The following is a 12,375-nucleotide window of genomic DNA, read 5'->3' on the forward strand; positions in this document are numbered from 1 at the left end:
TCATATTCTAACATCAGGTGCGTATAAAATTTGCAAATGAGGACAAAAAATTAAATCTGTTGCAGTTAAGCTAGCAAATAATCATGGTCTTTTAGAACTCTCCTTTTGTTATCCTTGGTGTTCTGATCTGCAGAAAGCTAAAATGTTGGAGCGTACTTTGGCAGTGCTTGCTAACATAAGCTGCTTGGGTTTATAATAGAATTCAGAATATCTATGAAAATGGCACATTTGATTTGAATTCAACTTTTTTTTTTCAAAGAGGGAGAGGGAGGGGGGTGATTGATGTAAATTAGACGTGTAGACATATATGTCCAATTGTGTTTTTCAGTTCAATGAAATGGGTTTAGCAAAATAAGATGAAGAAGAAATTGGAAAGAGAAAAAATAGAGAATGGCATGATGATTTGGGAAAGTAAAATGTAAGAAAACAAAGAGAGAGGAAAGTGAAAAATAAAAGTACAACCACATATATTCATGCCTCTTATATTTTTATGCACTAAATTTATATTCATAAACATAGCAAATAAAAATATACGAAAAAATATTTTTATCGTATTCCTGCCATATCTTAATTTTTTTCAAAATCAGCACATCCTGTGTCCATGCCCATGTTTCTTAGCTCAAACGTAATCACCATCTCGTTGCCTCAATAAGAACCTTTTAAACCATTGATCCTTTTTTATCTAATCCATATTCCAATCAAAATAAATAAATAAATAAATAAATGTTGAAGTTTAATGTTTACACCTAATACAATCTAGTTATTCCAAGATGATTATGCACCAAAAATAGATCACTAAAATGGAAAGAGAAAAAAAAAATGTAACAGTCGGTCAAGCCCACTACAACAATTTGATCAAGTTGAAGTGACTTCTCATGAATTCAAATCCAAACAACATACAATATATAAATTATATATATATATATATATATATTCTCTTTCCCACTCATTTTCTAACCAACTAAATCAACAGTATTATAGAATTGCAAACCAACAGCAACCGAAATAAACTAAATTACATTTATAGACCAACAATAACAATAAATAATAATAAAAAATCCAGTGAAAAACACATTAGTGAATAATTCCAATTAAACACTATTATTAAAGAATTAAATTGGAATTCAATTCAATTAACAAGAAATAAGAAGGAAACAAATCAGAAAGCATACCAGTAATTCGCCCGAAAGCGGCATGAAATGCACGGTGTGAAGCATATCTTACCTCCTCCTCCATACATCTTTAAAAAAAAAAAAAAAAAAAAAAAAAAAAAAAAAAAAAACCCCAAAACCACCACAAATTGCCATCAGAATACCATAAAATATAGAACCAGCATTGATCATAGAGAGTGAGGGCAAAAGGGTCACCTAGTAATGCCTTGTACTTCTCCAGCCTCTGCATCCAACCCTAACGAAAATCACCACAACCTGCCTCCTCGTTTGTGGACTGAAGTTGATTTAAAATGTTTCTTTATTTTTGTCATTTGTTTGAAAGATGAATCTTAATTCATATGCTTCATTTTATGTGTGGTTTATTCCTTTAAAATTTGAAAATGAATATATAGGTCATTTATATTTATCACTTATTTTATATTCATTGTTAAGTTGGATAGAATATTTAATAATGTTTAATAATACACTTCAATTCACAAATTATATGAAAATTATGTGATCATTTTTAAATATTAAGAAGTAAATCGCATATGACACAAACTACCGGAGTAAAGGAAAGTTGGCCTTTTACTTAAAAAATCACTGCAATTTATTCTTTTTATTTTTTTTTATTTTTTAGTAAAAAGTTAAAAATTATTAAAAAAAATAAATATACAAAACAATCTTAAGAGGTGAAAAAATATCTACTTAATTTTTTATTGAGTAGATTATACCGACTTTTTTAAAAATTTGAAAAAAAATGCCATAAATTTTATAATTTTAACATATTTATATTGAATTCCTTTATAATTTTAATTTATATAATACTTAATTCTTATTTTATCAATAATTTATTAATTGTATGAATGAAAAAATAATAATATTGTCATTTTTTATACGAAAATATATATTTTACTTTATTTATTTTTGTAATTTTAAGAGAAATAAGTGTAATTTATCATTTTATTTATTTATTTATTTTGAAAAAGGAGCCAGTGCGTGTTTTGAGCAACTTTTAAATGTCATTTTAATAATTTTTATATAACTTTCACCTACTCATAATAGAATTGAGATATATACATAGCCAATATAGATGGTGATTTATTATTGAGTGCTGGTTTGGGATGGCATTTTAGTCTGATTTTTTTGACTATTTGAATATTGTAATCAGACTAAAAAAATTATATTTGAAATAATTTTTGAATGTTTTTATAATTGAACTGATAATTATAAGAGAAAAAATATAATAATTATAATTTAAATATAATATTTTATCTTATTAATTATTTTAGTTACCAAATAAATCCAGTGTCAAATTCAATCTCTTAAACAGACAATTTCCATTTTGAAATGGGGTCATAGCATTTTCCCTTATTATACAATTGGGAAATTTATTAAAGACCAATGAAGTGAGCTTTCACTAAAAGTATTTACTTCTCTCTCTCAAAAAAAAAAAAAAAAAAAAAACAAACAAACAAACAAACAAACAAATAAACTTGACATTTAGTTCTTGTTTGGAAACATGTTATTTTAGTAATTTTTTGACATTTTACAAAAAGATATGCAGAAAAATAAAGAGAGTAATGTGACAACTTATAATGACTTTTTAACTTTTTAACTAAAATATATAATTGACAAACGAGACCTTAGAGCATCTCCAGCAGTATAGTCATTCTCTCTTTTCAACCATAGAAGCGAGCTTGGAAGGGTGAAAGACTGCTCCAGCAGACTCGCTTAAGCATCACTGAGATGGTTGTGAGCTATAGTACCTCGCCAGGACAAGCGAGGTACTGTTCACAGGCGTTTCAATTTTTTTATTTGTTTTTGCCTCCTGAGTTCTGTTTTTGGTCGAACAGTTGTTGGCGGTAAAAGTTCTATCAGTACCTTCCCAACAAATCCATAAAGAAGGCATTTCAAAACTTACAAACTCTCTCATCCTTTCTATCTTTTTCTCAAACTTTCTGCTCAAGGGAGGTAATAAGTTTTGTCATTTCTTTTTGTTTATTGCATGAATAGTGGAAAAGAAATTGGAAAATATGAAAGCAAACATTCAGATTGTTGCATTCTTGTTTCATTATTTGTTGATTTTGGCAAAAATATTACACATTGATTTGTCATTTGTGATTATAGAAGGAAATCTATGTGAATGTATATTTTCTCCTTCACTTTGTGGCTTCTCTTGTTTTTAATCTGATCTCACAAATGGTTGCACCAAGTTATGGCTCCATGTTCTTAACCAATAGGTCATGATTTTACTACTTGTAAAAGAGGAAATACTATGTATTTGTATTGCACATTATATGTTTGTTGTAATTTCTGTTAGAATAGAGATTGTAAAATATACCCAATTATTTTATCCCATCAGATGAGTTTCATATAGACAGAACACTTTAAATTTCTACTCCATTGAATGAATTCCATTGATCCTTTCAAATTATGCTCCAAAAGTAGTAGTAACAGCAAGCAGCCAATAGCAGCAACAAGATGCCTGGTAGCAACAGTAGCAATAGGAAGCTTCTTTATTCCCCATATCTATAAACTTGCATTGATAGAGGAATTCATTAAAAGTTATGGTTTTGGGCTTTTGTCTATCTCTGGCACCTGCTTTCTCTATTGCAAAGGAGATGTCATTGAAATCAACCCCCATGCATAGCCATGGTTTGTTCAAACTTCGAGAGCTATTAGCTATAAGAGAGCAAAGATTTTTTCTTTCACTGATTATTGGAAAACAACAAATGAGAGCCTCCACTTTCCCAAAAGGTTATGAAAAGAGCATTGGCTATCCCAAAAAACAAAACAACCAAAAAGAAGAAGAAGAAGAAGAAGAAGAAGAAGAAGAAAATGATGGAATTCACTAAAGTGCAAATTCACCTCTTTGTTTGAAAAAACTACTGCTCCTCCAGCAAGACTGATAGACTCCAAAAGTGAAAGACACAAATTAAATAGTCTGATTTCTTCAAATTTATTTTTTGTAACTTGTGTTTCAAGCAGACAACTTAGTGAGGGTCTAAATTGGACATTAGGACTTTTAATGGTTGAATTGTCAAGGTAGCCTTATGTCTTGATTTAATGAGATTATTTAAATACTCTTATGTCTTGGGTTCATCCTTAGTAGTTTGATTTATCTTTTTCATGGGAACATGCTCGCAATTTGTTTTCAGGTTTGTATCTATAACTACCAGAGCAATGTTTTCTTCCTCTTTCTGAGAGTTGTTCTTAGCTTGAAAAAATATGGAAGTCGTCTTCCTTGTATCCAATACTATTCAAATTGTTGCAGCTTGCTATAAGCTCTGTTTTTTAAATTTTAATTCTTATATATTATTTAATCATAGGTATGGATTCACAACAAGATGCTTACTTTATCAATCTTTTACAAGAAAGGCCCAACATTGATGAACATTATGTAATGGAATCTCAATATTTGAATCAAAATACTCAAGTCTTTGCCCAAGAGTCTCAATTTACTGCTAAAATTGAATCTTTGTCGAAGAAACCTCAATGTGAAGGAAACTTCACAATAAAATAAGACAAACTCCTTGTATCGGCTTCGCTTAATATTAGTTTAAATGTACACGAGAATGAGCAAAAGCGCTCTACCTATTGGAAAAGAGTGTGGGATTTTTTCCATTAGCACAAGAAATTTGAGTCTAATCGAAATAAGAATTCTCTTATGAATCGATGGTCAACCATTCAGCTTGCCATGAATAAGTTTTGTGGGTGCTACTCCCAAATTGAATCATTGCATCAAAGTGGCATAAATGAGGATGACAAGGTATTGAATATTGTACATTTACAATTATTATTATTTGTGAAGATGCCAAATATTATTTATTTATTTAATTTTCAAATTTGGAAGGCGAAAATTATGTACAAGGAACTCAAGAAATCTACATTACAATTCGAACACTGTTGGATTATTGAAAAATCTAGAAATCCCCTAGATATTGATTTGTGATTATGTATCAATTTTAACCAGTAAATAGCAATCCTAATCAAACAATCAAAGACAAATCGACACAACGATTTTACGTAAAAAAATCACAATTGGAGCGCCTCTAATTGTGATAAAAAATCACGAGCAAAAGTCACAAAACAATCTACTAAGAAGACATAAAAGAATTACATAAGTGTATTATCAATTACCTAGCGATTCTAGAATCAAACAGACCCCTATGTGCCTCTTCCAGCCCCATCTTCATTTCAAAATTGTCTTGTATAACGTTGAATCCATAACACCGATGTCAAATCCACGATAATGAGCCACTCCAGAATCTACCAAAGCTTCAAGCCCAAATTCCTGGGAATCCACCGAAGAACAACTCTCTCTTTTGTATTGAATAAATAAAACAAACAAACCCTTTGATATAATCTACTCAATTCATAATTGAAACTCTCACAAATATCAAAGGAAACAAGCAAAGAAGCTCCAGATGAAAACCCTAATACCCAAGAAGAAGATCTGGAAGCTATCACTCTAAAAACGGATGAAACCATATATTTATAGAAAACTGATCCGCGATCTCTGCTCGAGCGCAAAAATGGCTGCTCGACCAGATCTACGCTCGAGCGCAGGAATGGCCGCTTGAGCGGAAAAGAAACAATTCCTAGTACTTTTGCAAGCGAGTGAAACTTCTAAAAGGTCGCGATCTCCGACATAGTCAGCGAAGTGGCAAACATGAAAGAATTAACTTCTGAAACATCTCTGCAAGACACAATTCGGGTTGGATTTGCATCTAAAACTCATAGCCTCACTGAAATAAAATATCGAATAAAATTACAACTGAATAGAGTTTTGTCAAACGAGATTGCCAAGAATAAAAACCTAACAATTATGTTAAGGGATCAACCAAAATGGGTGGTAGAGTCTGAGAAAAAAAAGCAACCAAAAAGACCAAGAACATGGGCAACCTCTTCTCTTTGTACTCTGGATTCGATAAATCTAAGAAAAGACAATGTCTCACCTAATGCTTATGTAGACTTGGAGAGACCAACCGGTAGAAAGGCTGAAAGGAGCAATTGAATAAACGAAAGAACAAAGAAAGCATACATTCAAGTATTACAAAGCTTTGGAGGACATCAAGGAAGACAAAAAGAAAATGATTGACAAAAAAATTGAAATGATTGACAAAGTATACGTTTAAGAACAAGTGAAGCTTCGTATCATGCAAGAAAAACATGAGATGGAACTTGAAAAACATGAAATCGAACTTTTCAAAGAAAACGAAAGAGTTATTTTGATGGGTCTCAGTGGCTTGCCGAAAATCCAACAAGAATTTTATCATGCTCAGCAGATGAAAATCATTAAGAAAAGAAGAATGAATTAGTATTCATTCTCTATTTGTTCCTTATGATATTTTGGCTTTTGTCTAGTAGGCTAGAAACTTGATGTATGGTATTTTGGTTCTGCTTTTGTCTAATATTGCTTTGGCTCTGCTTTTGTCTAGTATTGCTTTTGGTTCTGCTTTTGTTTAGGATAGATGTTGTACTTAGCAATGTTTTGGTACACAATGTAGAAACAGGGTATAATGGGGTATTTAGCACGAATGATGGCAATGCTAGTTGTCTAATTCGATGCTGTTTGTGCTGTGTTGTTCTGTTGCTGTTTATGTTGTGTTACTGCCATTTTTTGGCTGTTTTTTAATCTATATTTGCTGGTATTTTTAGGCAGTTTTGCTAGTGTTTTTGGGCTGTTTTGCTGGTGCTTTACTGATTGTGTAACCATGTTTTCCCCTTTCTTTAATCTCCTTTAAGGAGTTTGACTGAAGCTCTTCTACTTATTTTTTTATCACTTGCCAAGGTTAAAACATTAACACCATATTTCCAAACATCATATGTGTTGTATTTTCTCTGCATTGCTAATTATATATATATATATATATATATTGTAGACACAAATTTTAAAACATGAAGTGTTTAAACACATTTCAAAATTTATGTTACAAATATCCACTGTTTAGTTTTTGGACTAAACAGTGTTGATTATTTGAATAGCAGGCTCTTATTTCCGATCTGTATTTCAGATCGTTAATTACACATTTTATACAAATGAAACCTCCAATAAATGAAGAACAAACTAAACAACAAATGACAAATTAAAAAAAAGAAATATTTCATTGAGATTGTTATGGGTTTTGAACCCTCGAATACAGAATACAGTTTGGGTTTGGAACCCTTTACCTATTCATCGCCATTAGCGTAGGCTCTTCAGTTCTCTAGGCTTCTTTTCTTCTTTTTTTTGTAACGACTTCTTTAGCTCTCAATTTCTTTCTCTCTCTCTCTCTGATCTTTTCCCTTTTTGATTTTTCGATCCCCCGTCTTGTGTGATGGTCCTCATATTTATGGAGGGCCATCAGGTGATAGAAACGCTTCATCTTCATTTTGAATTTCAAATTGAATGATAGCGCCTATTTGAATTTTGAATAATAGCACTATCTGATTAATCATATATCTGATTAACCGGATTGATCTTTGGGGTTTCATCCTGTGTGGTGTCCTTGCTGTAGGCTCTACAGGTGTCATCTTTCGTAGGCTCCACGTGTCATTTGAGCATCTTGAATAACGTCGTTAAGAGACGACGTCGTTTTATTTATACACTTCAACGGAGCAGGTTAATCATTTTGGGAAGTGATTGCCTACAACAATCTTATTGTAGGCTCTATGTGTGTCATTGACTGTATTTAAAATTTAAACATAAATTTGGTTTAAAATTTATGTGCCAACAAATGCCCCTCGTGACTTGCACAAGTGAATTTTTTTAACTGTGCGAGTCACGACAATTTGGCACTTTTATCTGGATGATCTTTAGGTCTTGGATGGGATTATTTCTTTGCTTTGGTCTCTAGCCTTTTTTTTTTTTTTTTTTTTGGGTTGACGGCTTTTTCATGAGCCCTTTTACTTTTGTTGCATGGGTCCTTTTTGTGGACTTGATTTTTTTTTATTTTTTTTATTTCTTTATTTTTTTTCCTAAAGGGTCATGATTAAAATCCAAGATTTAATTGGACATTTCCTTTTGTGAGCCTACAGCTTGCCACCATTTTTTTTTTTTTTTTTTTTGCAGTAGATTGTTTTCTAGGCCATCATGAATTTTTCTAAACCATCATGGACTTTTTCTTTTCTACGCCACCATTTTTTTAAAAAAATTTGGCCTTTTCTTTTGTGGACCTCCAACTTGCCACCATTTTTTACAGCAGATTTTTTTTCTAGGCCATCATGGATTTTTCTAGACCATCATGGACTTTTCCTTTTCTAGGCCACCATTTTTTAATGGGCCCTTTTCTTTTGTGGGCCTCCAACTTGCCACTTATTATTTTTTAAGATTTTTTACAGTAGATATATATATATATATATATATATATATATATATAGTTTAGGAGTTTGTCTTTAAATTGGGCCTTTTCTTTTGTAGACCTCCAACTTGCCACCATTTTTTATAGCAGATTTTTTTTCTAGGCCATCATGAATTTTTCTAGACCATCATGGACTTTTCCTTTTCTAGGCCACCATTTTTTAATGGGCCTTTTTCTTTTGTGGGCCTCCAACTTGCCACTTATTATTTTTAGGATTTTTTTTACAGCAGATATATATATATATATCTATATATATTTTAAGAGTTTGTCTTTAAATGGAATAGGATGGATTGATATTGGTATGATTTCTAATCCAACACAAACTTTTACTTAGTATTTCAAATCCTACCTAAACTCTTGGTTCTTTGAAGTATTTTAGGAGACCACTACCTCCCTTTTTAAGCAAAAATATTTGCTTGTATAACACCTATTCATATATTTTTTTTGCAGCCCTTTTTTTTTCCTGCAGATTTTGTTTCTCCCAGCAGATTTTTTTTGTTTTCCAGAAAATTTCCAGCAACTTTCCAGCAGCAATTGCTCTTTGAGGATACAAAAGACTACCCTCTATTCCCCTCATATCAGGTTTGCTTTGAGAAAAAAAAAATTTTTCTTTCTTTAAGACCAAATACAGCAACTTTCCAGCCACTTTCCAGCAGCAATTGCTCTTTGAGGATACAAAAGATTACCCTCTATTCCCCTCATATCAGGTTTGCTTTGAGACCAAAATTTTTTCTTTCTTTAAGACCAAATAGCTTCTTTTTTCTGTGCTTTAGCTTCCATAAGATCTGTAGGATTTCTAATCCAACACAAACTCTTACTTAGTATTTCAAATCCTACCTAAACTCTTGGTTCTTTGAAGTATTTTAGGAGATCACTACCTCCCTTTTTTAAGCAAAAATATTTGCTTATATAACACCTATTCATATTTTTTTTTTTTTTGCAACCCTTTTTTTTTTCAGCAAATTTTTTTTTTCCAGAAAAACCAGAAAATTTCCAACAACTTTCCAGCAGCAATTGCTCTTTGAGGATACAAAAGACTACCCTCTATTCCCCTCATATCAGGTTTGCTTTGAGAAAATTTTTTTTTTTCTTTCTTTAAGACCAAATACAGCAACTTTCCAGCCACTTTCCAGCAGCAATTGCTCTTTGAGGATACAAAAGATTACCCTCTATTCCCTCATATCAGGTTTGCTTTGAGACCAAATTTTTTCTTTCTTTAAGACCAAACAGCTTCTTTTTTCTGTGCTTTAGCTTCCATAAGATCTTCTTCTTCTTTTTTATCTTATAGCATCGATTTGTTTGTCGCTATGCTATTTGGCAAATTCTATTTTATGTATATATATATATATATATATATTTTAAATGGCCTACTTGTCAAACCACAAGGACTTTGCATGTTGTACACAATCTGACGCAATGTTATATCACAAGACTTTATATCTTTGCGGTAGCATCCTCTTATTTAGCTTGGCCATCCAGGACTTTGCATGTTGTACCTCTATCATTCTTCTTCTTCTTCTTCTTCTTCTTCTTCTTCTTCTTCTTTTTTTTTTTTTTTTTTTTTTGTACAGGAGAATCTGGTGCTGTTTTATAGCATCAATCTGTTTATTTAGCAGATTTATTTCATGAACTCACCATTGAATGTTGTGCTTTTTATATGATGGCAAAAACAGCTCCTTTTGCTAGCCCATAAATCTACATAGTTCTTGAAATCAGGACAACCATGTAAACAATTTTTTAAGACCAAACAGTATCTTTTTCTTGTGATTTTAACTTCCACAAGATTTTCTTCTTTTTGTTTTTTTGATGAAGCTAAGACCTTTTTTTTTTACTTAGCCCTATAGCAAAATTTCTTTCTACATGAGTCCCTCTTTTTATTACACATATATAAACCTGAATAAACCCCTTTTTTCTTTCCTTTTATTTTTACCTTCCAGCAGGAAATTTTTCTCCATGAGCCCTCTTATAACCCATATGAACCGCTCACCTGTCATGTTTGTTAAGCAGATATGGCCTAGATATGAATAAAGACAGTCCATTTTGCTAGACCACAAACCCAAATAGTCAAACAAAGACCCTTTTTTGAAGCCAAGACAAGCATGTAAAGATTGAAACCACACCTTCTTTTTTTTTTCCAGCAGCAGCAACCTGTTTGTTGTCTAGCAACCTGTTTTTTTTTTTTTTTTTTTTTTTAGCCTGTATCCTTACTTGTGGATATGACCAAGGAACTTGCTGCTTGTATCTTTTGACAAATGATAGCAAAATCCCAAGCTACGAAAATTTGCTTTGCCCTTTGGCTTCTTTGGCTAAGATTAATTTTGTTTTCTAATCTAATCTAATCAAGGTGTGCCCCCTCGTGATTCGTGCAAGTGAATTGTAACTATACGAATTACAATTTTTTTTTTTTTTTTTTTTTTTGGCAATAGCTCACGTCTTTTTCCCTCTTTTGCAGGCAACACGCAAGGCGTCAGAGTTTGTTTGCAGGTATCATTGCCCCTTCTAGCCTAATGGCAATGAGTGGCTTGAATCCTTGGCAGTGATTGTGTCCTTTCACCCCAATGGCTTGAATCCTTGGCAGTGATTGTGTCCTTCACCCCAATGGGTTGAATCCTTGGCAGTGATTGCGTCCTTCACCCCAATGGCTTGAAACCTTGGCAGTGATTGTGTCCTTTCACCCCAAGGGCTTGAATTCTTGGCATTGATTGTGTCCTTCACCCCAACGGCTTGAAACCTTGGCAGTGAATGTGTCCGTCACCCCAACGGCTTGAATCCTTGGCAGTGAATGTGTCCGTCACCCCAACGGCTTGAATCCTTGGCAGTGAATGTGTCCGTCACCCCAACGGCTTGAGTCCTTGGCAGTAAATGTGTCCGCCACCCCAACGGCTTGAAACCTTGGCAGTGATTGTGTCCGTCACCCCAACGGCATGAGTCCTTGACAGTGATTGTGTCCGTCACCCCTACGGCTTGAGTCCTTGGCAGTGATTGTGTCCGTCACCCCAACGACTTGAAACCTTGGCAGTGATTGTGTCCGTCACCCCAACGGCTTGAGTCTTTGGCAGTGATTGTGTCCGTCACCCCAATGGCTTGAATCCTTGGCAGTGATTGTGTCCGTCACCCCAACGACTTGAAACCTTGGCAGTGATTGTGTCTGTCACCCCAACGGCTTGAGTCCTTGGCAGTGATTGTGTCCGTCACCCCAATGGCTTGAATCCTTGGCAGTGATCGTGTCCGTCACCCCAACGACTTGAAACCTTGGCAGTGATTGTGTCCGTCACCCCAATGGCTTGAAACCTTGGCAGTGATTGTGTTCGTCACCCCAACGGCTTGAGTCCGTGGCAGTGATCGTGTCTGTCACCCCAATGGCTTAAATCCTTGGCAGTGATTGTGTCCGTCACCCCAATGGTTTGAAACCTTGGCAGTGATTGTGTCCGTTACTCCAACGGCTTGAGTCCTTGGCAGTGATTGTCTCGGTCACCCCAACGGCTTGAAACCTTGGCAGTGATTGTGTCCGTCACCCCAACGGCTTGAAACCTTGGCAGTGACTGTGTCCGTCACCCCAACGGCTTGAGTCCTTGGCAGTGACTGTGTCGGTCACCCCAACGGCTTGAAACCTTGGCACATATCGAAAAGTTCTTTTTGTTGAAACTGGAATAGATTCTAGAGCGTCTTTGACATTCGGAGTATCTTCAGACTTCTTCACATCTTTTCCCTTTCTTTGTGAAGTCTTTGTATAGAAGCGAGCATCAGCATAGTAGGCATCTACTTCTCCAAATGGATCATTGTCAGCCACAATTGTCCCCTCTTTTTTAGGTGAAGGCAACGGGTACTTAATACATTGGTGATAAGTTGATGGCACTGCATGATGATTATGCATCCAT

At 33.9% G+C, this 12,375-nt stretch overlaps 1 protein-coding gene across 3 annotated transcripts in view; it reads right to left on the reverse strand.

Annotated features, from left to right (window-relative positions):
- The window catches only part of LOC114323469 (secreted RxLR effector protein 161-like), a 66,122-nt gene that overhangs the window by 21,725 nt on the left and 32,022 nt on the right, over nucleotides 1-12,375 (reverse strand). For all 3 annotated transcript variants that reach the window (XR_014365055.1, XM_082921801.1, XM_082921800.1), the window contains exons 3-4: nucleotides 1,368-1,446; nucleotides 1,173-1,240 (exon numbers count right to left, since the gene is read on the reverse strand). Coding sequence is in view for 1 of the 3 variants with exons in the window: in XM_082921801.1 (XP_082777927.1) it covers nucleotides 1,173-1,236 (64 nt within the window). In the remaining 2 variants the exon portion in view is untranslated. The remainder of the gene's footprint in view (nucleotides 1-1,172; nucleotides 1,241-1,367; nucleotides 1,447-12,375) is intronic.

This window comes from Camellia sinensis, chromosome 3 (genome assembly GCF_055761805.1).
Source record: "Camellia sinensis isolate YWXY chromosome 3, ASM5576180v1, whole genome shotgun sequence".
Taxonomy (NCBI): Eukaryota; Viridiplantae; Streptophyta; class Magnoliopsida; order Ericales; family Theaceae; genus Camellia; species Camellia sinensis.